This window comes from Acomys russatus, chromosome 14, assembly GCF_903995435.1.
Source record: "Acomys russatus chromosome 14, mAcoRus1.1, whole genome shotgun sequence".
Classification (NCBI taxonomy): domain Eukaryota; kingdom Metazoa; phylum Chordata; class Mammalia; order Rodentia; family Muridae; genus Acomys; species Acomys russatus.
Genome location: NC_067150.1, coordinates 49,047,858 through 49,074,972, shown reverse-complemented (window position 1 = coordinate 49,074,972; position 27,115 = coordinate 49,047,858). Strand labels below are relative to the sequence as shown.

Below are 27,115 nucleotides of genomic sequence, written 5' to 3'. Positions count from 1 at the left end.
TATTCTTTTGCCTGAAAGACTAGCTGCAGTGAAAGAGTTCCTCTGTCCTTTGGGTGCTAAGTACTACTCTTCATTTCTGGGTTAAGGGACAGGAAGCACACAGTAGTTCTTGATACGTGAGCCAACAGTTAATGTAGGGGCCAAAGAGATGGCTCAGTGGTTAAGAGCACTGGCTGCTCTTGCAGAGGACCTTGGTTCAGTTCCCAGCACCCACATGATACACATATAAGCACTCATACACACATACATATAAAATAAAATAATTTTTTTAAAAAGTTAATGTAGTGCTGGGTGTGGTGGTGCATGCCTTTAATCCCAGCCCTTGGGAGGCAGAGACAGACAGATCTTTATGAGTTCAAGGCCAGACTAGGCTATAGCAAATTCCAGGCTAATCTGTAACTGTTGAGACCATTTAAAAAAAAAAAAAAGAAAGAAGAAAAAAGAAAAAAAGAATGATTGAAGAAGTCATAGACAGGGGCTGGAGCAATGACTGGGCAGTTAGTAACACTGGCTGCTCTTCCATAGACGAGAGTTTGATTCCCAGCACCCATATGGTGGCTAACATCTGTAACTCCAGTTCCATGGGAAATGACACTCTTTTCTGGCCCGCAGGGATACCAGGCAGGCATGTTGTACACAGACAGACATATAGGCAAAATACCAGTACACATAAAATTTAAAAAATTAAAAATTTTCAAAGCTCATAGACAAACAGCACTCAGGAGGCAGACGCAGGTGGATCTCTGTGAGTTTGAGGCCAGCCTGGTCTACAAAAGGAGTCCAGGACAGCCAAGGCTACACAGAGAAACCCTGTCTCGAAAAACCAACCCCTCCCCCCCAAAAAAAGGTTCATAGATATAAATAGGATTTGTTTTGTTTTGTTTGCCCTAGAGTGTTGGGAATTGAACCCAGGAACTAGCATGAGCTACTACCACTAAGTTATATCCTCAGCACTGATGTTTTAAATTGTCCATCTCTACATGAGACTCTAAGCTCCACTAATACAGAGGCTTTGATCTGCTTTTTGGTTTTTGTCTCAGAACCTCTTAGAAATTCTAGTATATCCGAGGAGATCAGAAGTTTGCATATGAATGAATAGAATGGGGGGGAAACTGAAAAGTGAAAACCCACAACCCCAACTCCATTAGGTGGCTGTACATGCATATGTGTAGATTATATTTTCCCAATAAAAAAATAGATTGTTAAAACTGTTGAGAGTATTGATTTTACTTTTTTTTTTTTAGTTCAGAAATTGCCCACTGCCTCCCCACTGCTCACAGTTCAGAGTTTAAGTTCCCTCCTGGCATTCAAGTTATTTTGCAGCCTGTTTCCACTTTACCGGTTAGACTTGATGGTCTTAGATCCTCCTGCCAAAGCACACTTGTTTATCCCCGACCCCTCGCTCCTTTGAACTGTAATCTCCCCTCAGCCCACACTTCTCAAAGCCATTCTAACTTCCAGCTCCTAGCCTCAGCCATCTATTTTACATTTTGGTATCTTCAGCCTTACCATATGTATGTTCAGCTTGTGTTTTGGAAAGCAGGGAAGGCATTCCCTCAGTGGCTTGCTCTACCTGGGTGGGTTCTCAGGGAAATCCGAACTGATTGAATTTATCATCACATTTTTGCTTCACAAAAGAGAAAGAGCAAAGGCCACATGGTGCAGCCCCACCTGGTCTGGATTCCAAACCCTGACATTCCAGATAGACAGTTGTCCAGGGCCAAGCAGCTGCTCACATCCTAGCACAGCTTTCTCCATGGCCACACCTACAATCCCAGTACTCGGGAGGCAGAGGCAGGTGGAGCTCCGAGTCCCAGGCTAGCCTGGTCTACAAAGCAAGTCAGGGCTATGCAGAAAAATCCTGTCTCAAAAAACAAAACAAAACAAAAGGCCTTTACCTGGAGGCTGGGGTCTCGCTGGCCTGGTCTGCCAGCCCCTCTAGTTTTGCTCTGATTCTGCCAGCTGGGACTGAGAACCTGGCTCCTCCAGATGTGGCTAAGAGGAAGGAGAGGTCTTTTTTTTTTTTAAGAGCCTGGCTTCTCTACCACAGGTAGCTTTTTAGATTTTCAAAAAATGAATCTGTTCACATTCCTCTGCTTTGTTGATCTTCTAGGAATGAGAAATTTAGAGGTCCAGTGTTTTAATTCTGAATAGCAGTCAGGTAGTTTAAGACTGACTTATTTTATTTTGAAACCGTTATGTGTTCGTCGCACAATGCCAGGTGCCACATTCCTTTGGTCCCTCAAGAAGTGTAATTTCCTCTCTCTCCCGCCACTTCCCTTCCTCCTGATCTCCTGTCTCCCTTGGGAGAAGAGGGTCATCCTAGAATAGGTGGTCTGTTTTGGCAGTAGAGGTAAAGGTTTCCTTTTTGGTGTCCCCAGGGCAAGTGAAGGCAAGTTTTGTTCTGCTAAAATACCCAGATGAGGCCAGTGAGAGGAATCAGGAGTAAAAGCTTCTCCCATTAGTGAGCCACTCAGGCCGTGAGTTAGCCATTTCTCTGTGCTGCTTTCTCACCTTTCCGTTCCTTGTTTCCCTGCGCAGAACACACTATGTTGTTCTTTGCAACCCAGGAGGTAGCATGATGTCACCAAGCAAGCCGGGCAAACCCAGCGCTGGTGCTGCCAGTTATGAGCTGGGAGACCTTGGGCAAGTGGCTTTTCGGTTCTTTGACCCGTTTCTGTACGTAGAATTAAGTGAGGAAAGCCATCTGTGGTGCTGAGTACACTGTAGCAACACGAATGCTAGCTAGCTTCCTGTCCCCTTTCTTTCTTCCCAATCTTCTTTCACTACCTTTTTGAAAGAATTTAAAGGCAAAAAGTCTGGTTTCCCTGGGGGCAATGAGTTGAATGTGGGTATGGCAGCTAAGTCTTAGGTGGGTATTTGGAGACAAACTGCCAGTTTCCTGTGAGTTCCTGGTGAGATCAAAGATGTTAAAAGGGATTTCTGAAGTACCAGGAGGCTGAGGAGGCTGAGAAGGCTGTAAATGGCAATAAGTAACCACTGGCTCCTGTTGACATCCACCCTGACCCCTCCCCCAGTCCTGCTGCCTGTGCCCATGGGTTCCTGTTGACATCCACCCTGATCCCCTCACCCCAGTTCTGGCTGTTTAATACTGCTGCCTGTGCCCGTGGGTTCCTGTTGACATCCACCCTGATCTCCTCACCCCAGTTCTGGCTGTTTAATACTGCTGCCTGTGCCCGTGGGTTCCTGGAAGGGTAGACCTACCTGCAGTGACCCTTGAGTTTACAGACCCCTCCTGATCAAAGAGGTTGAGCTGTGTCTTGGCATGTGTTTTACCCATTCTTCCTCTGTCTTTAACTTTCCCCTATGGTTTCCCACTACTGCAGTCTGTCAGCCACACTTGATATCTAAGAAAAATTATTTGGGGGCTGATAACTTTTTAGTTAGTCATGTCCACATCCTGGCAATAGAACAAGAAAACTTGAACTGCATAAGTAAGCCATGTACAACATTTGATCGGAGTTGTAAAGAGCAGAGAAAGAACTGTAATCACCCTTTCTGTTGCAGGCAAGAGGGTGGCAGGGGTCAGTGCTGTCTCTGTGCTGGGGGTTAGAGACATCCTCAAGATGCTTTAGATTAGAGATGAAGGGGTCCAGGGCTCCAGAGCATGAGGTGACAGCCCAGAGGGGAAACCAGCAGGCTTTATGAAGAAACTGGCATCTCAGCTGTGATGGGCAGGCAGGCTGCAGGATCAGTCTCATCGTAACCAGAAAAACCTGCAAAGCTGAGTAAAGTTTAACTGCCTCAAGATTAAATAATATGAGAAACTTCTGCCTAAGCCCCAACCAAATACTGGGCAGTTGTGGTACACTGTGGTACACTTCTTTAATCCTAGCACAGAACAGCTAGGGCTACACAGAGAAATCCTGTGTCCAAAAAACACAAAAAGAAAAAAGAACGAAATTGAGTATCCTTGGCTTGGAACAGGAGAAGGAAGACTCACACATTCAGACAACTAATTTTCTTTCATTTGAAAATAAATAAAGTTCAGTGTCTTATTTCTGTCCTGTGGCCAGTGTCCTTCTCTGTGGTCAAATCCTGTCCCTGTAGCCTCCGTTGACATCCACTTTATGATGTAGTCCCTAATTCTTTGTTCTCCTCCCTCCACACCACACTTGATAGCTGACTCCTCTCTAGACTGAGCACATTTTAAGCTATTTCCTGCTTCATGGCTATAGCTAGTGTTTAGAATCCCTTGCAGCTGGGGTAGAGCTGGGAAAAGTAGAGGAGACCTAGTGGATACCAACCTCTTCCCCACCGCTCCCCACCCCCAGCATTCTCCTCTTTCAGTCTGCGGAGCTGTGCTGGCACTTGGGTGTTTATTTTCACACATAGCCCTAAGGTGGTCACACTGGCATGCTTGTTCTCACACCCCTCCCCCACTGCTGAAAGCCCCACTCAGTCAAGGTTGTGGATTAGATCTCCCTCCAACTGAGTGTGACACAGTTCCTGAGCCTTTGGAATGCCTGCAAGTTACTGTAATTAGCAAAAAATCTAGTGTTTTCATCTTGGGGACTGGTAAGAATCCTCCTGTGAGCATCAGCCTCCGATCTCTAGCTGCAGAGTTGGAAATTGAGCTGCCACAGTAAACAGCTGACATAACAGAAGCACAGTGATCCCCCATTAAATGTCTTTCAGCCAATGGGAGCTCCCAGGATAATTGACTTTGCAGCAGGAATTACTGGCTCAAACAAAATCATTGGGCATTAGGGCAACCTACTGCACCCTTTGAAAGGGGTTCAAATGTAACTGTCTGGTTTTGCTGACCTGACAGGTATAATTCATCTTGATTATTCATTGTGCTAGTTGCCACCAGATGATACTAGATTTCTGGTAACTATAATAATTACAGCGTGGGGTTGAATTTAACAACAGAAAAGAAGAAACCTGCAATGCTCCTCCTGCTTGGTCATTGGTTCCAAAGGACACTAGTAACAGTGTCTGCCTCCAGCCCCAGTGTGTGCACGGCCCAGTCCCTGACCAAACACTTCCTTACACAAATCTTTGATTGGTGTAGCTTGTTTGATTTCAGCTGACAAGGCGTCGCTTTTCTGTCAGATTTAACTCACTCTATGCTGTTGCTGCTGTGAGGAAGAAGTGCATCTGTATCTCAGAATCAGCCTTGAGTACAGAAAGCAAAGTGTGGTCTCAAAATAGAGGCGAATAGTGCCTCTTGCTTCCAGGCAAGAGGAGTGTGCGGTGTGCATGTGTGTACAGAGTAGGATTCGCCCAGGCTGTCATGGTTTCAGAACAAGAGTCCTGTGCAGTCGAAAGAATGTTCTCCCAAGAGGTCCCTGCTTCTAAGCCCTCATGCCTTCCTCAAGAACTTACTCACTTCTGCTAGCAGGGTGGTGTGCCTGCATGTGCCTGTGTTCCAGGAGAGAACAAAGGAAGGATGTCATAGGCTCAGGGTATAGTTGCGTCCACCAGGACAGGGTGAATGGAGATTTCATACTTGCCACTGGCAGAGGTGGCTGGGCCATCTCTAGGGTATATGTATTTGTGTATTTGTTGAAGAGATTGCTAGTTCAAATAGCAAATTGATTATGTAGCAGGCAGTGAGACATTGTGCTGGGATACAAAGAAGATAAGTAAGATTGATTTTCTATCAAGGAACATTCCTTCTGATGGAGATTACATAATTTCAAAAGACTGAAAATCTGAACTGCCAGCAGAGAAAGACTGCTATTGGGGGTCTTGATGCAGCTGAGGTGAAGAGTGGGTCTCTACCGAAGAGGTAAATTGGTGTCTGTCTAGGGAGTAAGTCGTCCAGCTGAATAAAGAACATTAACAAAGGCGTACTTCCCTTTTCCCCTACTCAGCCAAATCATTGCTTTGATCTAACCAAAGCTTGGTTGTTTGTTTGCTTTGTTTTTTAATTTCCTAATGAAAATTAGCTTTTGTGCCTGGGCTGACCCTTGAGCATAGTATCAGGCTGTGGCTGCCTGCAGTCCCTTAGGCATTCTCATTGCTAGGCTTCAGGTTTCTGATGGGAGGCTAGGCAACTTGTGGACCTTTGCCCGGTTCACTTGCCCTTTGACCACTCACAGTGCGGTGTTGGGAACCAAGCTGAGCATCTTTGCACCCACTGCTCAGTGAATGTGTCTCAGAATGGTAGTTTCTAGAAAGTCAGCTGGGATGGGGGTTCTCGGGACTGTGGGCTTTTGTGTCCTTCTCAGCATTGTCGAGCGTGAGCAGCATCCATCTTTGCCAACAAAGATGATTTGTTTGAAACCCAGCCACAAACCATAGTATGGAATCATCATCAAAAGCAAAACAGGAGATCCTAAAAAAAGTTAGTAAAGGGTCCTGAATAGAGCAAAATTGCTGAGGGTGGTCATCTTTCCCTCATGGAAATCTTGCTCCCTCTCTTATATGACTCCCACTCCCCTCTCAATGTTATGCTTTGTCCCCCTCAGAATGGTGCTTTAGCCTGGAGTGATGATGCTGATGGAGGCCGGGGAAGAGAGATCTCTCGAGATTTTGCCAAGGTCTGTAGTATCTTGTGATAAAGACAAGCAGCTCTGCAGTGGGCTGTATGTCACCCCTATACATTTAGATGTGAGTGGCTGGCAAGTCACACTTGTAGTTACTCAGATATCTGTAGTAGCTCTGGGATGACAACACCTGCAGTGAGATGGGATGTTTCATTTTTATTTTCTCTTGGGGTCTGGCCTGCAGCTGTATGAACTGGATGGTGATCCTGAAAGGAAAGAATTTTTGGATGACCTCTTCATCTTCATGCAGAAGAGGGGTAAGTGTGTTGCCTCCTCATTGCTTATTGAGTGACTACTGTGTTACTGTTACCCATCCTCCTCCAAGCCTCCTTGTGCAAGAGCTATTTAAATAATTGGCAACCAGATTGAAGGGAGCAGAGAGGACCTTAGCAAAAGATGGATTTGCCCTGCCTTATTTTTGTCTCTCTTCTAATTGAATGGTCTCTGGAGACAATTTATATCCAAATACATTTTTATTGTAGCCTTATTGCTGCCTCAGGTTTCATTTAAATCAGCATGTGGCGTGCACTGTTGGTCTGGTTAGTCCTGAGTAGACTGAGAAAAATAATGAAAACATAGGCACCCCTGGGGTTGTTCTGGAAAATGTGAAATGTTCCACGAAAAGGAAGGGTCGTCATTACCTTCTGGATTTCTTTCACATAGTTGGGATGTCCCTGCAGGTTAACTGCCCAGTAGTAGGCATCCAGGTATACTCCACCTCTCAGCTCTTTGTCCTCCTCTCCCTGTACCCAACCCCCTATAGCTGGCTCCACTCTAGACCCTGTCCTGACTGAGTTTTGAGACCAGTGACTCAACTTCCCGGCTTTGTATCCTGTCATAGCAATGGGTTCGCCAGCTTAGGTCAGGCCTCAGGACTTCAGCCCCTCTATGAGAAGACCCTTAACAATTTTTGTAGCTCCACGTTTATCACCCTCAGGATGTAGCCCTGAAGAGGACTGCTCCCACCAGCCCCTTTCCTAGGACACTGCTATTATTACCTGATCACATATCCTTTGCAGGCTGTCTGAGAACGGCGTTTTAGGTTTTGTTCTAGGCTGAGCTATAATGGCAGATACATATTCTAGAATGCACAGCTCCTGTTCTCTCTCTCTGCTTTCTTTACTCCCTCTACACCTCCTCTCTCTCTCTCTCTCTCTCTCTCTCTCTCTCTCTCTCTGCCTCTCCACCCTATCTCCCTTTTTCCTCCTCTTTTTTCCCCAAAGCCCATGCCTTCACAGTAGTGAGCTATCAGTGCCGGATCACTTTAAAAGGCAATAGGAAGATTGGAGGCTTTGTTCGTAGGTCTCGAAGCCTATCAGAGCAGTGTAAGAGCCCTAATTAGTTTACTCTTCCAACAGTTATCTGGAGCTGGTGTGTGTGTGAGTGAAAAACGAAAATACAGCCCTCAAAGATACTGTGGCTGGCAGCGGGGAAACTCCTTATACCCTGAGAGAGAGAAACCCACTTAATACTTAGGTCTCGCCTTCCAATTACCTTTTAATTATTTACAAGCTCCACAAGCCCAGCTGGTGCAAAGCCAGGCGCTGATCCTGTCTCAGAGGGGCTGCCACAGCAGTATAGATTTTAATCAGCGGTGGAATGCCCCTGCTTTATTTTTCTACTTTATTGTTTTTCTCTCTGCCCAGAAGGATTTTTTTTAAAAAGTAAGCTAGATCAGCCTAGTCACGAGTGGAGACTGGTAATGTTTACTCCTTCCTGTTTCCTGGAGGACAGTTGCTTTGTCATGCCTCCATCTCTGGAGCCAGCCAGGTTGGTGCTCAGGGTGTTTGCTGGCTGAGCACCTTGTTGGTTTTCCTGACTCAGCTCACCCTGCAGGCCGCTAAGCAGCCTGGAGCCTGGCCTAGATCTGCTTCATTTCCACAGCAGTTCTGTAGTTTAGGTCAGTGGTAGAGAGCAGTCTATTGGTGATGTTGGTCTGTAGCTCTTTGGGCCTGTCTTCAGGACTTTTGCCAAATACTTCACCATTTTCTAGCATCACCAAGAGAGTAAAAATAACTAAATCTCTTGCCTGTTAGTTACTCTGATGCAGATTTTCATGGCATTAACAGCTGTTGACTTTAGGGACTGCGTTACCCCTTTGTGGAGGCAGACTTGTGCACTATAGAATAGGAGCAGTGGGATGGCCTCTCCCACCCAGTAAGGGGCAATAGCAATGCTCAGTCATGATAACCAAAAATGTCTGTAGAAGCCAGGTGTGGGGCATATTCCTATAATCTTTCCACGTGGGAGGTAGGAGCAGGAGGATCAGAGTTCAAGGCCTCAACAAGGTGTGTTGGAAGCCAGCCTGTACTATAGGAATCCTGTCTCAAAGAAATGCCTCCAGCAGTCTGGTGTGGTGGCGCACGCCTGTAATCCCAGCACTCAGGGAGGTAGAAGCAGGTGGATCTCTGTGAGTTCCAGGCCAGCCTGATCTACGAAGCATGTCCAGGACAGCCAAGGCTACACAGAGAAACCCTGTCTCAAAAAAACCAAAAAGAGCCGGGTGTGGTGGCACACGCCTTTAATCCCAGCACTCGGGAGGCAGAGGCAGGTAGATTGCTGTGAGTTCGAGGCCACCCTGGTCTCCAAAGAGAGTCCAGGACGGCCAGGATAACATAGGGAAACCCTGTCTCGAAAAACCAAAAAAAAAAAAAAAAAAGAAAGAAAGAAAGAAAGAACGGGTTCTAGAATTTGTAAATGGCCTTTGGGAACAAATTGCTCTCTAGAAAGAGCCAATGTCACATCATGGAAAAAAGTAAGTAGAAAGCTTTTGATACAGGAAAAAACAAAACAAACAAATAAAAAGCAACCTCCATGGAAATCATTTTACCTTATTTTAAGGTTGGCTTTTGTCAGGTAGTGTCTCAACCTCCCCACCCACCTCCTGCTTTAGAGAGTGGAGCCCACCCTGCTCTGGAACACAGTGGCAGCTGAGGGGCCTCCCTCCTGGGTCACTGTTAGCTACTAGTCTAGGTTAGCGCGTTCCCGGGAGCTAGGAAGCAGGTTATGCTTTTAATTGTGTGAAGCATGCAGTCTTTGTTCTTGTTTGTCGCTCTTCAGAGTGGGATATGTAGGGCATTCGAGGTGTAGGTCTCCGTAGTTGGGATCTCTGCAGCAAGTCAGGCACTGCTCATACAAAGGTTAAGCAGTCAGTTCCAAAGGGTCTTCTTAACTATACAAACCTGAATTTAAAAGTCCTAGTGATGCCACCTGCGCTGGGCGCTGGGCTCAGTGGCTTCCATATAGCAGGCACCTCAGAGGAAGTGGACAGGGCTCTGAGGGAGGCAGCACACAGCAGGCTGCCCCAAACAACTGCAGCTGCAGGTGATAAAAACAGCATCATGTGGGAAGGGGCACAGGCTGTAACTGCTGCTTTGTGCTGTCTCCCGCCTGTTAACACGTTTGGGTGAATTGACTGCAACAGATGGGCCTTTCAGCCTTTGGCATTTAGTTTCTAGGCTGAGCTCAGTTACTTGCACTCTGGTGGCCCCTCCCCTCCCAATAGGTCAGTCTGTCAGTACAGCCTAAGACCACAGTGGGCTGAGCTCCTGCTGGCCTGAGGAAATGAGGCCCTCAGAGGCGGAAAAGGCTGCGGATTGTGCAAAGCCAGGCAAACATCCACCCTTCTCTAGATCGATCGGCTCCTTGGCCACACCTTCCTTGAGATGTTGAAGGTTCACTTAGTCAGTGTGGAAGCTTCTGCGTTCTACTTCCATGATTGCTCTAAGCTCCCTACAGATGATGCTACCTACCTATGTGGAGAAACAACAACAGGAAAAGCCCTGTTAGCAGTTTTCTATCAAAATAATTCTATGAAAATGCCCCGAGGTTCTCTAAGACCAAATGTTTCTTCTCTTTTCTTGCTATATAACACAGTCATCTTTTTCCAACTGAAGCCAAGCTGAATCACACACATTGTGTTGTAGTGAGGTCTCTTTTCCTGGCAGAACATTGTTCTCAGAAAGATACTTAGATTTAAGAGCTCTGGTAGCCTTTTTTGCTGCACATATATGCAGGGGTGTGTGTGTATGTGTGTTGCCAAAAGTAAAGCCAGATAAACATTGTAAATGAAATTGTTGTTTCTGAGCTTTCATTTCCTTATACAATTAGTTTTCCAGTGTCCAAAGGGAGGGGCTAATTTGTAAGTCTGATAAGCAAAGGCCATGTACATAGTTGCATTTTCACATAATCAGTAAGAAGAGCTTTTCCCCTGAGAGGAAAAGCAGAAGTGTGAGCTCATTAAAAAACGATGATCTGATGGTGGTGGTAGTGGTAGTGCAGTTTTATAGTCAAAATGTAACTGTGAATCAGGCCCAAGGTGAGGAGACTACCTAAATCCGGAGAGCAGAGTTAGCATTGGTCTCTCCTAAGTCCTAGGCAGGGCTCCCTCCCCCTTCTTGCACTGCCCTTGAGAGACTCGTCCCTAATACCAACAACCTCGTGGCTTCCGTTTAGAGGTGCAGGCACGCCTGCTCCTGTAGCATAGGGACCCACCACTCCACTGCTCACTGTCTAGCAGAGGATTTGCTGAACACAGTGTAGAACTTTGCATACAAAGGGAAGGAACCCTCATCTCTGGGTCTCTTGGAAGGACAAAAGTGACAGCTCAGCAATAGGAAGAAGGCTGCTATTTGCTGAGGCAAGATGAGGCAGGGGAGAAACCCAAGAGCACCCTCTATCCTGTCACCCTTTCTCTATGTCCCCACCCCCACCCTTCAATACATGCCGGGGTAAACAACTGCATAGTCACTAGGAAGACAGATTTATTTGTTTGTTTGTTTGTTTGTTTGTTTTTGTCAAGACCTTGTTCAAAGATCTGCCTTCCCACCAGTTCTGTCAGGGCCACAAACTGCCCCTGCTTCTCCCCAGTGGATAGTTAGATCGTTTCTGATGTGCATATACAAAGGATTTACTGTGGGAAAAGGGCTGGGTTTGCTTCAAAGTGCAGTTAGAGTGTTTTTCCTTCTGTTGTGTGCTTATCTATCCATCTCAGGCAAGGAAGTGTTTCTGACATATATTGCTTTGCCTTTTGGTGGAGGTGGTTTCTCCTGTGCTCTGCGCCCAGAACACCCTTTCTAATACAGATGGCATGGGTTTGGGAACTTTATCTTCAGAGTTTATCCACAAGTGAGAGCTTGAAGTGCAAATTTGCCCCTAAGGGCTAGTCTTTGTCTGAGTCTTCCTTTTCTCTCCCCCAGGTGATCCAGCTGCCCCCACCAAGTACACTGTCTTTCTTCTTTCCATCTCTGGCATTTAATACCCAGTGACTACTCAGCTATCCACAATAATGAGAAAGGGAGTCTGGGCTTTATATGTATAATTATTTTGAATTTCCCACTTTTATTAAATTCACCTCTTTCTGCTCCAAAATCTTGAATAGGTGAGCTCGGGTATTATAAAATTAATTTATTTGTAGTATTCTGTCCCCTCTGTTGCAGTGTGAGTCAGCATTTTAGGGGCTGGCCTAAGAAAAGACGCAGCTGAGGTTTTTGGCCCACTCACACATGGTGAGGATCTAGGAGGTTGTTGCCACAGATAGCAGAAGAAGCAGAAAGCCATGAGTGTCCTGGCCTGGCTGCTATCCCTCTCCTCTGAACTTTCCCAAGATGTGACCCACTAACAAGTAAACAGAAGGAGGATTGCAGCTTACCTCCTTCAAACTCTTTGTTAACCTTTGAACTCAGGGATTGCACATGCTGAGCTGGCACTCTGCTGTAAAGGAAGAGATGGTATAGTTATAGCCCTGACTCTGTTATTAGCCACAGCAGAATGTAACCTCACCTACAGCAAATCCTAGTTGGAGTATCAGAAAAGGCTCGTTTTAAATCAGCTTCCTGGTTGTAGAACAGCCAGAATGTTACTCATGGCTCCTGGAAGAGCAAATGGGAGTGATAAATCTTGTCTCAATCAGATAATGTGATACCACACAACCATGAGAATGAAGTGTGCTACTGGCACACTTAGGACAATTCTAATACGCCTAGTGTGGAGCAAAAGCCAGACACAAAAGATGACACTACGTATGACTCCATTTATACAAAGTCCAAGAAAGCACAGTCAGAACAGTAGACACCTCCAGCACTGTGTAGGGTGGGAGGGCGCGTTTACTGGGATGGAAAGGCTTTGAGGGACTTTCCTGACACTGGAAATGTTTCATATTCTAACATAAGGGTTAATTCTACTGGTACTTGTAGAAAAGTCTTCCCAGATTAGTTAGTGTAAGGTACAGCAGATCCGTGCTGTGGATTCACGTATACTTGGCCTGTCCTTGCTTTTGCCTTGCCTTGTGGAACGCCATGGCATAAACTGCTGCTGTCTGCTGGACACTGCTAGCCAGGCTCCCGATAGAAGGGAGATATGTTCTACATAAACAAGTCAGGGGAAGAAATCCCCAGCTATTTCCCTTCTTTATCCTGAGGAGCAGGCCAGGGATTAATACAGAGGAATGGCGAGGATGCCAGCCTGCCTGCCTGCCTGCCTGTGCACATTCCCAGCCTAACATGATTTTAATTCCTCTAGACTCCATGGTTGGTTGTCTCAGTCAGGCTGTGGGTGTGATTAATGACCTTTTCAAAGCCAGGAAAAAAAGCAGCAAGGGTCCCTGGCAGGGCCACGCCCTAGGTCCTAGGCCTTCACCCCTGACCAGTAGACAGGAAAGCACCCTTGGCGTCTTTTGCCCAGATTGCTGCTGGTCTTGATGGCACAGGCCATTCTCTGTGATGGACAGGTGGGGCTTCCCCTCACCGTTCTCATAGGCCCCATCCTTGTGTCCAGAGTCAGGGCAACTGTCTCTTCTGCTTCTTCTGCTCTAACTACATTTGTATCACCTGAGTGATGTAGAAGCCACCAGGCCAGGGAGCAGCTTCTGCCCAGCCATATCTGCCCTGGAAGCTCCTGGGTGACCCTCTAGCCTGTTAGTCCAGTAACATTCCCACCACCAAGGGTTAAAGCCCCAGAAGTCTCAAAGGCTTTGCTTGGGTCCCCAGCCCTCATAAAAAAGCCTTCTTACATCCGTCCCTGGGGCTGCCTCAGGCTCCCTGGCTGAAATCTGATAAGGGCCCTCTTTGTTGCAACTGTCAGTCTCCTTTATTGAGGAGGGAACTAGAGACCAGTGGCATTTCTTGGGGTACAGATAAGGCCCTGGATTCCTGTCAGAGTTAGCATGATTAATTACCCTCAATCCTAGCTCTTGCTTTGATAGCAGTGACTGACAGTCTGCAGGCTTCCCTGTCAGGTGCTCCCCACCCACCCACCAAACACTCTCTTCCCTGTTGGGTAGAGATGCTCTCCTGCAGGGCCTGCACAGCGACCCGGAGTTCTTTCCCATGGGTGTTTGCCTCCTTGCTGCTGCTCTTTGGTCACTTTCACATACCCCTCTAAAGCAAAGAACCTGTTGGAATAGAGGAGGATCCAACAAAGCCTAGAGAGCATCCAGAGACCTTTTCCCTCCTCCCAAAGTGTGCCGAAGCAGCCATTGCTGTGACCTTGAACTTCACACCACATCTTTTTTTTTTTTTTTTTTTTTTTTTTTGGTTTTTCGAGACAGGGTTTCTCTGTGTAGCCTTGGCCATCCTGGACTCACTTTGTAGACCAGGCTGGCCTCGAACTCACAGCGATCCGCCTGCCTCTGCCTCCCGAGTGCTGGGATTAAAGGCGTGCGCCACCACGCCCAGCTTCACACCGCATCTTAAGTCTCATTAGTCCTTCAAAAGAAAAGATTCTCAATTATCAATTTCAAGATCATTTGGCAACTTTAGTCCCTGATTCAGAAAGGCTACTAAGGGGCTGGAGAGATGGCTCAGAGGTTAAGAGCACAGTTTGTAGTTCCAAAGGTCCTGAGTTCAATTCCCAGCAACCACATGGTGACTCACAACCATCTATAAATGTGATCTGATGCCCTCTTCTGTCATGGAGACAGAGCACTATATACATAATAAATAAATAAATATTTTAAAAAAAAAAAAAAAACCAGAAAGGCTACTAAAACCAAGCCCCTCGCCCCTTTTGTGATAATTTGCTATTTCTCATATGTACACACACACTGATATTGGCACAGACCCCTAACAGAGTAACATCTCCTTTGGACCTCCAGGTCCACTCAGTGCAAAGCAAACTGCCAAGAGACCAGCCTGAGGATTCCAGTTGGTTCTCATATTTGTCAGGAAAATCAAAGGCAAGGCAGGTTTTCGTGTCTGGTTTATCTAGATAATGCTAGAAAAATACAGTGTGTTTCTGCTCTGGGAACCGTGTTAATCCTCTAACAGGGCCAACCTCAAACCAAACAGACAGTACCAGTCTTCTTGTGGTACCAGGAGCCTCCTCTGGAGCTCAGGGTGCCTGAGCAGTGGGAGGCCGTGGAGCGAAGGGAAGCCGAATGCCTGCTTTTCCAGGCACAGAGCTGCAGGCTCTGGTGTGAGAAGACATTGTCAGGGGCTTCTGTTCTGTAGGGGGCTGGTAAAGTTCCCGGGAAGGTACAGCCTTGACTTCAAACATTGCTCTGGCCTTTCTTACCTTCTCAGGTCTGGTTTTCTTCCCTAAGTAGTTCCCAAACCTGAGCGTTCCCTGACGATAGAGTCCAACTTTGATCACGGTTGCTACATCCACAGTCGTGTTTCCCTTTATAGATCTCCAGTGGCCACAGCCTAGCCTAGTGACTACTTCAGGGGAGCATGGAAATCCTTGCAGAGGCAGCATGGACCACAATACAGTCTGCCGTGGCCTGTGTCCACACGTTTTCAGTCAGAAAGCAGGATAAGCTGCGCGGTGGTGGTAAAATGCCTTTAATCCCAGCATTCAAGAAGCAGGAGCAGGTAGATCTCTAAGTCCGTGAGAACAGTCAGAGCTAAACTGAGAAACCCTGTCTCGAAAAACTAACATCAACAATGAAAGAAAGAAAACAGGATAAAGCCAGGCATGGTGGCTCACGCCTTGGAGTAACTGTTGCTTTACCTTACAAAGACCCTACCTCTGCACCCATTCTTCTCCCACTAGCCTTGTAATAGGAGCCAGAGCCTTGCTCATTCTAAGCTTCTACTCCCCAAGTTCTTCACTAGTGGCTATGAACTGAATGGTCCATGACAGGACCTGAGAGAGGACCATCACCATTAGACAGTCAGCACCACTGATGGCTCTAATTGAGTAGCTCTCATGTTGCCCCAGGCTGGCCTATGTTGTAGATAATGAACTCCAGATCCTCCTGCCTCCACCTCCCAAGTGCTGGGATTACAACAATTTAGCCACAATAATATTAGAGCATAAAGGAAAATAGTCCCTGCTTTTACACAGCTAACAGTTCTGGGAAACCATTTGGACAGATGTCAAACAATGAGAGTAGTTCCCTGACTTTGGGAGGCTATCACAGAAATCCTTCGAGGGAAGGAATCTGTGCGTACTGTTAGAAAGTTCTCCCTGTGGCCAGTGGATACTGAAGAACTTGAACGTGGAGACTTGAATGGAGACAAATATTTCAGACCTGAGGAGCAAAAATGAGCTTGGCTTGAGGGTGATATTGAGGAGGCTCAGCTGACTAGCATGAGAGCAGTTGCTGGGACTTACTGGAAACAGACCATTTTTCATGGAACCTTAGTGCATGTGGGTCATATGACCTAGTCATGTGCAGTGGAGTAAGCAATGAGGCTTTGTAGGCTTTTGAATAAGCAAGTGAAATACCTAGTAAAAGCAGGAGATGGTCTGGTTGTAGTGTGCAGATCAGAGGCGTGAATCCAGGCTGCTACAGGTAAGTCAGGGCCTGACCCAGCTTAGTGGCCCAGGCCAAAAAGGAAAGAGGTCTGTGAGAGGTACCTCAGGGAAAGAGGCAGTGCAACCACCTAACAACCTGAATGTGGGTGATGAGAACAGCCGGGCTTGATCCGGATCCGCACAGAAAAACAGTGGTCAGCCTAGAGCAGTGAGTCTTTTTTTTTTTTTTAAGATTTATTTATTATGTACACAATATTCTGCCTGCATGTACACCTGCAGGCCAGAAGAGGGCACCAGATCTCATTATAGATGGTTGTGAGCCACCTTGTGGTTGCTGGGAATTGAACTCAGGACCTCTAGATGAGCAGTCACTGCTCTTAACCTCTGAGCCATCTCTCCAGCCCGAGCAGTCAGTCTTAGGGTAGGTCAGATTAGTAGCAATCTGGTATGTTCTATATTAATTTGAGTTTCCTTTATCTTTTTATTTATGTATTTAGAGACAGTGATCAGTGGTCTATGCAACAGAAATTAGCCTTGAATTTGAACTTGAGATTCTCTTGTCACTGGTTTCTCAGTACCTGAAGTTAGAAACATATGTCATTGTCCTTGGGTTACCTATGCATTTTAAACCTAATGCCTTGACCCTTTGCCAAAGGGGTCAGGTAACAGATGGTCAAGACAGAGGTCTTGAAGCTCAGTAGCCTCCTCTCATTCACATGAAAGAGCTCTGGTCCTACCAGGTGAATCCCCAGTAGCTGTGTTCACACTGCTTTCTCTTCAGAGATGGGGCCTGGTAGAGGCTGCCGGGGATGACATACAAGATCGTCCTCTGGCCTCCACATGCACTTACACAAAAACTTGACATACACAAATACAGATTCTTCAGCCAGCGCTGTTACACAGAGAAACCCTTTCTCCAAACAAAAACAAAAAAGGTTGGTTTGGAGCCGGGCGTGGTGGCGCACGCCTTTAATCCCAGCACTCGGGAGGCAGAGGCAGGCGGATCGCTGTGAGTTCGAGGCCAGCCTGGTCTACAAAGTGTGTCCAGGATAGCCAAGGCTACACAGAGAAACCCTGTCTCGGAAAAAAAAAAAAAGGTTGGTTTTTTTTTTTTTTTTTTCCGGGACAGGGTCTTAGCATGTAACCCTGAATGGACTGGAACTTTCTGTGTAGACTGTTCTGGTCTTGAACTCACAGATCATAGAGGTCTTACCTGCTTCTCCCTCCCAGGTGCTAGGATTACAGGCATGTGCAACCATGCCCATGATTTTATTATTATGAATGCTGTGTGCATCTAGTTCTCACAGATGCCAAAAAGGGCATCAGATCCTCTGGGACTAGAGTTAGAGCTGGTTGTGACCCTCTGTGTGGTGCTGGGAATCAAACCCAGGTCCTCTGGAAGAACAATCAATGCTCTTAACTGCTGAGCCACCTTTTTAGTCCCTGCCTAAGATTTTTTTTCTAAAGAGAGGGAGCCCTTCACTCCATTCTTCTGCTTGGATTATCCTGTGAAACAGCTGAGGAGCTGGATGTGTGGCCAGCACTTGGGAGACTGTGGCAGGAGGGTTGTGGGTTGACACCAGCTTGGTCAACCTCGTTAGATCCTGCCTCAAAAATTTTTTTAGATGAGGCTGACTTTCAGCTGAGGGATAATGGAGTAACACTGGAAAGAAAGCCTCTGGTCAGGCTGGCTTGCCATTATGAGGCAACTCAGTAAGATGGGGGCAGGGAATGGGTGGGGCAGGAGCAGCAGCCTACGTACAGTAAGGAGTTTGCCATCAAAGGCAACAAGTCTCATTCGCTGCCCCGGATGCTGACCCTTCCCTGTGGAATTCTCCCCTCTGACCTACAGATCATTAATCCCGAGCTGCCAAATGACAGTCATCCATCACGCCTCCTGACGAGCATCCCAGCCTCCTGAAAGGACCTGGGCCCCTCCCTCACTCCCGTCCCTCGGTGCTCATTAGTAGCCCTTCCTGCCTAGTGCCAGGTTTCCTAATCAAGTCCCTGGCTCCTCTCACTTCCCCTCTGGGCCAGTGGGCGGAAGCTGCTCTGACCCTCCCTCTTTCGGAGGCCAGGGAGGGGGTGGAGTGATTAGTGAGTGGAGGAGGAATTGTTGAGTGGCTTTTTATTCCCTGGGAGACCTTTGTGTCCAGTAGCTACTTTGACTTGGCTAGTTGTAAGAGAAAAGAAAAACATGCCTCTCCACCCGGAGAGAAGGCAGGCAGGCAGAGGAACGTGTTCAACTCCTCACAGCACCAGCAGGGACCGAGCAGACATTGCTGCCAAGCCATTAGAAATTACCTGAGCTTATATCTATGACAACAGACAAAACTCCCTCTCGGTTCATCTGGATCAGAAAGGCTAAGGGGCTTGCTTCAGGCCACAGACACCCCACACCCCACACCCCACACCTGAGTTGGGCCAGTCCTGCTTATTCCAGAGAGAGCTGACACTGAGTCTAATTGCTGTCTAGTCTATAGCGTTTGAGTCAGACCACACTTCTGAGTCTCACAAGCACTGTGTGCAGGCGCTCATGGTGGGCATGCACGCGTTTGCTGTCTTCCTGCTCTGCATGACTGACCCCTCTCCTGTTGGACGGTCACAGGCACCCCTATCAACCGGATTCCCATCATGGCCAAGCAGACCCTGGACCTCTACATGCTGTATAAGCTGGTCACAGAGAAGGGGGGCTTGGTGGAGATCATCAACAAGAAAATCTGGAGGGAGATCACCAAAGGCCTGAACCTGCCCACGTCCATCACCAGTGCTGCCTTCACCCTCAGGACCCAGTGAGTGGCCAGGGCGAAGAAGGAAGCCAAGCACATGAGCACACATCAGGGTCAAATTTCTGCAACAGTGAGGGCCTGAAAGGCTGCCCTCACCATGGCTCCTGAATGCTAGTATTTTACTATTCTGTGTGATTTAAATGTCACAGTCTGTCCTGGCAAATTGATACCTTCCATTTTGCAGATTATAAAACTAAGCCCCGGGCTAATTAATGTAGTCATGCCATACTGAGCCAGAATTGGGCTTCCTACCTGTGTCCTATGTTCTTTCCAGAATCTAACTACCCAGGTGCCCCCACCCCTTACCTCAGCCTCATTGCTGGCTGACCTGTTTTGCCATTAACTGACTAGTTATAAGGGTTGATGGAAACAGTATATCAAAGAATAGCCATGTAGAACAAACCAAAAGTGGAGAGTATTCTGGAATGTTCTAGTTGCTCTGTGAATGAATAATTGGCCTGTCTGTCAGGTAGCATGCCCTTGGGGTCAAAAAGATGGCTCGGTGGGTAGATGCTTGCCACCAAGCCTGACTACCTGTGTTCAATCCCTAGGACTTCATGGGCATGGTAGAGGACTCCTGACCTCCATACCAGCACCATGGCATGCATGTGTTTATTTGAATAACACATACACACAAAATAAGTAAATGTAAAAAGAAAGAAAGGCCTTATCCATTAGGGATATTCTAGTAGAAATAGAGATAGCTATAACCAGAATGTCAGTGTTTTAGAGGAAAGAATGGCTCCTTGGAACAGATGACACACAAAGAAGAGCTGCCCTTAGTCGGGCATGGTGGTGCACGCCTTTAATCTCAGCACTTGGGAGGCAGAGGCAGGTGGATTGCTGTGCCTTCGATGACAGCCTGGTCTACAAAGTGAGTCCAGGACAGTCAAGGCTACACAGAGAAACCCTGTCTCTGGGGGAGGGGGGAGAAGCCTTGCCCTTCTGGGGCCAAGACAGTGGGGAGAGTTGCTGCTGTTTGACCCGCTTGACTGAATCAGGAGCAGCAAAGGTGGCATTATGAAACAGGCATCCTTTCCCTAAGGGCATTCCAAGGGTCTGAGAGCAGACAAAAGGTAGCTAAGGCCCCAAGGCTCCTTTTGTGTCTGATACTTCAGATCCACGCTGTGTGTATGCCTGAGAAGCGTGGAGGAATGTGTCCAATGAGCCCAGACTCTTTACTTCTGCCGTATGTACCATACCCTGGCTCTTGCCTGACCAAGGCTGCTTCCAAAGACATGTGGACTTAAACTGGACAGGCTCTGGTACTGTGTTTAGGTTATTCTTCCCTTCTTCCCTGCAGGTACATGAAGTATCTGTATGCCTATGAGTGTGAGAAGAAAGCCTTGAGCTCCCCAGCTGAACTACAGGCGGCCATTGATGGCAACCGTAGGGAAGGTCGGAGGCCCAGCTACAGTTCCTCCCTCTTTGGCTATTCTCCTGCCACTGCTGCTGCTGCTGCTGCTGCTGCCGCTGCCGCCGCTGCTAGTGCTGCTTCTGCTGGGACCCCTGCCCTTCTCTCACCTCCCAAGATCCGCTTCTCCATCCTTGGGCTTGGCTCCAGCAGTGGCACCAATGCCAGCAATCCTCGGATACCCCCAGCATCTACTCTCAGGAAAGGTGAGCAGGGCCTTTGGAGGAGGGAAGCCCAGGCCCTCTTGCCCGGGATGCACACTGTGGAGAAGGTGTAAACCGTGCATTCATCTAGCTCTGGTTCCTTCACAGGTGATGGAATCCCAGTGACGACAGTGCCTGTGCCAAATCGCCTGGCTGTGCCTGGGACTTTGGCAGGCCAGCAGACTGGCAACCGAACTGGCACACTAGAGCAGCTACGGGAGCGTCTGGAATCAGGGGAACCCCCTGAGAAGAAGGCATCAAGATTGTCGGAGGAAGAGCAGCGCCTGGTGCAGCAAGCCTTCCAGCGCAACCTCTTGAGCATGGCGCGGCAGCTCCCCATGAAGATCAGAATCAACGGCAGGGGTAAGCATTGGTGTCTGACTCCTCTTCCCCTCATAATGCCTGTCACACCCCGGCTCCACTCAGGCCCTGAGGTTGGGTAGCCCTACGTCCATACTGACCTCCTGGCCCAGAAACACCCTTCCCATTGCCTCCAGTGCCCTACCAGAGCAGAGAGCCAGAGGAGAGCCGCTGCAGGTGTCTGCTGGCTGAGAGTTCACCATCTCACTGTTCTCTAGGTCAGAAGCTGCTTTGGGCAGTGAAGTCCTTGTTCTCTAACAAGAAGGAAAGTAGTTTTTCAAGGAAGAGACATATGCTGTGCTGCCCCAACCCTGCCTAGCCTTTGATCTGTCTAAATTGCAGGGTTTGCAGTCACTCCAGTACCTTACCAGATGTGGCCAGGTCTGTCATTCCTGAGAAATAGTGGAGCCACCAGCGGCCTCAGGAATAAGAAGTAGGCGATACGAGTTTAGCAGTGCATTTGACATTTCTCACATTCCCTTTCCTCATTTTTCTAGTTTCCCACCTTCTCTTCTCAAAACATGCATTCCACTTCCCTCATCCCTCTCCCTGCACGCCCCTTCAAGCCCCTGTCTACGCCATTGTCGCTGTGGCTCTCTGTCAAGCAAACGTGGGCAGTTGTGTGCTGGGAAGGGAGGCAGTGTGAAAGAAGCTCCTCAGCCCCCCAGACAGCCCTCCCTTGCATGATAGGCTGAAGGAACCATTTAGTGGCCAGTAGAAAGGGCAGCTCACATGGAAAAATGTGTGGCTCTGTGGCGGGAGAGGGCAGAAGTCAGTGATCCTGGCAGAAGCCCCATGTGCCAGCCTCCCCATGGGGCAGGGAGGGCAAGGTCCTGGAAGCAGAAGATCCTTCTCCTGGAGATCCCTACAGTTCAGCTGTTCCAGGGCAGTTTGAGACTGGGGCTGATTGACTGCGGTGGTGTATCATGGAGACTCAGGTAGGACTGGTCTGCTGTCCCTTCACTCTGTGAGTCAGGGAAATGAATTGGCAGGAAGTTGGTTAGCCTGGCTCTACTGCCAGACCTGACCAGAGGTAGTAGAGACTGAGATGGCAGAGACAACATTAGACCACAGGTCAGCTTGACTCAGCAGCACCAGACAATAGCAGGAGGCTTGAGCAGGCCTGCTTTCTCTCTGATTCCACAGAAGACAGAGCAGAGACTTCAGCTGCAGCACTGAACCTGACCACAAGCAACATTGGCAGCATCAATATGTCTGTGGATATTGATGGCACCACCTATACAGGTAGGCCCCCGGAGCTGTGGGAGGCCTGTGCTGGCTGCCAGCCCACTGTGCAGATTCCTAGCTGGCCCTGCCTGACTCCCTCCGATACTATGGGGTGGGATGGTAGAGGTGGGGTGGGGTGTCTTTTTGCATTGACTCAGCACTCCTAAGGTAAAGAGGCCCTGGACTGTAATTGCACAGATTGACAGAATGACCAGTCTTCTTCAGAGACAGGAACCCTTCCCTTCAGTGCTGGTGAGCTGAAGATGTCTTTAGTATGAAGATGTTTGCCTTACACACACATTTCAGCATACATTATGAGCTAGGTCATCATCTACCATGCACAGTCCTCCAGAGAACAAGACTCCTTTTCCTGACTGCAAAAGACTCATTAAATGGTTTGTTATTCCATGTCTTTTGGGGGAGGGAGGTGGTGTTCAAGACAGGATTTCTCTGGATAGCCCTGGCTATCTTAAAACTCACCCTGTAGACCAGGCTGGCCTCAAAGTCAGACCTATTTACCTCTGCCTCCTGAGTGCTGAGATTAAAGGCATGCGCCATCACTGCCAGGCTCTAAAAAGTATTTTATTATTTGTGTGCATGAGTATTTTATCTGTCTGCGTGTTTATCTGTGCACTGTGTGGGTGCTGAGAACCCAACCGAAGTCCTTTGGGAGAGTAGCCATTGCTTTTATCTGCTGATCCATCCCTCCAACCCCATCCTCTGTCTTTTTTTAAATGAACCAAGAACTATGACACCAGTATAGCTAGGTGTAGTAGCACATATCTGCAGTTCCAGCACCTAAGAGGCTAAGGCAGTCATGTCATGGGTTCAAGGCCAGACTGTACTACAGAGTAAGACCCTGTCAAAATTAAACAAAATACACCAGCAGTGAATCTGAGTGCTGCAAAGCGGCCTTGACTCCCAGGAGCATTGCAATTTTTCAGTTGGATCTCCCTAATGTAATTGCATGCAGTATTTTGGTGGGTAGTTGGGTTTGCATCTGTAATGAAGAGATCTTTAAAAGGTGATCAACATAGAGTTTACAGAGGCAACAGACCCCAACCCTGAAGCCCTGGCCATTCCATGTGTTTAGGGGCAGGCTTGGGTACAAGTTCAGGCTGGTGACATCTGCCTGTTTTACCAAGGCATGAGGTAAGTCAGCTGCCTGGTGAGCATCCACATGCAGGCTGGTAAAACCTTGCATTTAGACCAGAGTATTTCCCTAGGGGTAGCTCCTGGTCCCCTGCAGGGACACCTGCTACCAGCAGCAGAGTTCAGCCAGGGAAGGAATGGGTTTCTAGAAGCAGCTATGGCAGTGTGGCTTGCAAGTCTCTTGTGTCTCCTGCTGCCACTCATGATGTGGCTTGGAATATTTGGGGCTGAGTTAAGTCCTGAAGAGCACAGGAGCTAGGAGTCATGGCTAGATCTTGGCATTTTCTTGTCCTCTTCCTAGGAGGAAGAAGTGGGTAACTTTTTCCTTTGCTCTCAGTATAGGGCAGGTCAGGAGTTGAGGCTCCCAGCACTCTGAAAATGGGCCACTCACTTCTCATGCCCTTGTCTGCCCCAGGCTTTCTCTGTTGGGCTTTGGTGCCCAGGAACCTAAGTAGTTCTGAGATTCAAGGCCACCCTCCTTCTCTAGCTCCCTTCTGCCTGCTGCTTCCCACACCTGTGCTTGCTGCCATGCCTCTGACCTCCCAGAGATTTCCAATGTCTTAGTGTCCTCCTGCTCAAACTTTCAGGACCTCCAAGTGGGTTCCTATAGCTATACAAGGCCCCACCCGCCTCCTCAGCCCCTCTACTATTCCCTAAACCATTTATACCTCCACCAGTGGGCTAGGTCCATTTTGCTGCTGTCTCAGGTTCCCTGGCCACCATCTCTTCAGTTTGCTGTTTTTCCTCTTTTGAGCAATCTAGACACACACTTTCCACCCACACCTTTCCTGGGCTACACTTCTGCTCCTCTCCCCAGAAGCTGAGGATGGTCCCAACAGTAGAGCTACACAAGTCCTAGAACATTTATGTTATTCTAGCGAAGATGCTGGTTGCAGGCATGTCCTTCAGTAGTTTGTGAGCCTTTGAAGGCAGAACAGTTGTCTGGGCTTCCCCTGACATCAGGCATCATAGAAGAGTGAAGCACACAAGGTTAAGCCAGCAGTTACGCCTTGTTTAATTGAACTGAGGTACAGTCTCTCCCCCTCAGCCCATACTGCTTCTCCTCCCACCCTAGGTGTGCTGTTTGCCCAGAAACCAGTGGTCCATCTCATTGCAGGCTCTGCTCCCCAGAGCATTGCCAGCAGCACCAGCAGCAGCAGCAGCAGCTCTCACTGCTCACCAAGTCCTACCTCATCCCGGGGCACTCCCAGCGCAGAGCCTTCCACCAGCTGGTCCCTCTGATGAGCACCCACTCCCTACTCTCCTGCTGAGAGTAAAGGAGATCGATGCACAGAATTTACCTCATCTCATGGAGCCCACATCAGACACCATCTGGCCAGATGCTGACTTTGGATATACCCATCTGTCCAGGCTCCATTCAAATTCTGCTGTACTCTGGGGGAGAGACTGGGGGGAGGGGGGAGGGCAGGACAGAGTAGCGTTGTCCAATCAGGGATTGTCCTGGAGAACTGGGTGGGACACCTGGGCATCCGGCTTCCCCAGGGTTCCCCAACCACCTCCCATCCTGGAGCAGTATATCGACAATCTGTAAGGCGCCATGGGGCTGGAGGCTTCCCACTTCCCTTCCCCCTTAATTTATTTCCCTTCTGCTGCCTTCTGCCTTCACCCCAGGATCACCAGACTCTTAGGCTGCCCAGTCCCCCAGTGTTTCAATCCCACTTTGGGCTCTAGGAGTCGGGAACTTGTCTTCCTTGCTCTTGTCTGCTGAGCATGGGATGGGGATGGGCCTTCCCAGGCCCCCTTGCTTTACTGCTTGATTTTCTGGGCATGGATCTCCCAAATCCACGTCTTGAATTCAGTCCTCAGGGCCCTGGAATACCCCTTTTGTTGTTCCTAAGAAAAAAATGGCACGTTATTAGGGCAGGCTTGAGGTTCAGGAACCCTCTGCACATGAAAAGGAGGAAGAACTCATGGTGCCTGGGCCCTGGTACCTACCTGACAAGACTCTGTTCTGATCCCCAAACCTCAGCTTCCTGCCTGCCCATGTTGGCCAGCTTTCCCAAGATACTACTTGTCCCTGGACCCTACTGTGTCTCCTGGGGCCATTTCGCCCCCCCAGCCCAAGACGTGCTAATGTTGGCTCACTGAAATACCTCAGATTTGTAATTGTTAATATTTGATTCTTCAGGAAGTATTTTCATTCTCTGTACTCTTTTTTTATATGTGTTTTGCTGACTTTAATTTTTTTATTTTTATTGTTGCTGTTGTAGCACCAAAGAAATGAAAGCAGATCACCCCAGCCAGGTGCAGTTTGCAGCCAGCCTCCCTCCAACCTGCCCATGCCTTGGCCAGGAGGTGTAGCAGGTGGGGTGACTCAGGGATCAACACAGCAGGAGGATGGGCTGGAGGGGCCCATGCTTGCTGCTGGATCCTGAAACCACACTGGTTCTTTGTGCCCCTACCCTAGCTGACAGAGTAGGGCACAGTATCTTTTTGCCCTTAGATTCCTCACCTTGGGACACAGGCAAGTGGCTGTGGGCCCTGCCTGAGGCTGAGCCCCAGGGACAAGAGGATGCGAAAAGAGCCCTGTCTCTCCTCAGCATGCTGCTGTGACAGGCCACTGTGGTTGAGAAAGGGTGGTCCTAACACAAGGCTCCATTCTCCTCCCAGTATGCCCGACTCTGTTACATTAAGCATCACCCGTACCCACTGGGACCGCTTGGGTTGTGGCAGTGAAGACCACAGCATGGCCCAGTAGTCCTGTCTAGGACGAGAAAGGGAAACCAAAAGCTCATGCACAAACATACCTCAGCCTAGCAAACACAACCCTGCTGACTTTTCTTCTCCCTGCGCCAGAACACACACACTCAGTAACTAACACACACACAGAGCTCACATACTGGGGTCTGACCCTTTCCTGGCCTCAGAAGCCTTATTTACCAGGCACATGCAGGGTTGAGCAAAGGACATCTGGGGTCTGGTGCTGTGAGAATCCCATTTGGCCATTGTGTCTCAGGATTTCGCCGTGAAGGATAGACCCTTCCTACCCAGGGGAGACAAGGAAGGTGCAGGTCTTTCAGGTCATCGGATCCTCTTTCTCTTTCTCCAGGCAGCTTGTCCACTTGTTCCTCTCAATGCCCCTCATTGCCCTCGAGCCAGCAGCAGGCTCCTAGCCAGAAAATGCAAAAGCTGGGTGCCCAGCATTAGGGCTCTGGCCCAGCTGGCACCTCCCCTGCAGGTGTTGTCCTGAAGGTCATGTGACAGGCAGTTGGCCAGGACAGCATCCTCCCTTCCATGTCTTTGTATGTATTCTAACCAGAAAAAAAAAATGTGATAGCACATGGTAGCCTAGGCCGTGAATAAATACCTCAGACGTCCTCTCGCAGCAAGTGTCTGTATATGTCGTGGTTATTTGTCTTACATGTTCGCGAATGTTTATATTTCAATAAAGCTCTACCTCTTCACATGAGCAGGTGTGGGGTTCTTTCACTGACTTGAACTTGACAACGTCCTTAAGAGTGAAAAGGGACTCCATGGACTGTGCCTCGGGTCCCCAGCTCCTCCTGAACCTTCTCCGCTTCACTGTCTGCTTCAGCAAAGGGCTAGACCTCCATTTCTCAGCTGTAGTGTCAGAGTCTCCTAACACAACCACTCACCAAAACTGAGAGCAGCGCTGTGCTAGTAGCTGACAAGCAGGGCCACCTCTGTGAGTTACAGACCCTTGCTGAGTTCTCACCGGGTCTGGGTCTGATTCTGAAGAGAAGATGTGTGTGCCCTGGAAGGGCCTCGGGC

General features: G+C 48.4%; 1 protein-coding gene across 2 annotated transcripts in view; it reads left to right on the top strand.

Annotated features, from left to right (window-relative positions):
- The window catches only part of Arid3b (AT-rich interaction domain 3B), a 43,075-nt gene extending 17,645 nt beyond the window's left edge, over window positions 1-25,430 (top strand). The window contains exons 2-8 of one of the 2 annotated variants that reach the window (XM_051156531.1): window positions 6,441-6,512; window positions 6,703-6,775; window positions 18,826-19,009; window positions 20,310-20,626; window positions 20,732-20,986; window positions 22,130-22,228; window positions 24,438-25,430. In XM_051156531.1, the coding sequence (XP_051012488.1) occupies window positions 6,441-6,512; window positions 6,703-6,775; window positions 18,826-19,009; window positions 20,310-20,626; window positions 20,732-20,986; window positions 22,130-22,228; window positions 24,438-24,604 (1,167 nt within the window). In that variant the 3' untranslated portion in view covers window positions 24,605-25,430. The remainder of the gene's footprint in view (window positions 1-6,440; window positions 6,513-6,702; window positions 6,776-18,825; window positions 19,010-20,309; window positions 20,627-20,731; window positions 20,987-22,129; window positions 22,229-24,437) is intronic. The other variant, XM_051156532.1, reaches the window with a different exon arrangement.
- Window positions 25,431-27,115: the final 1,685 nt, after the last annotated feature.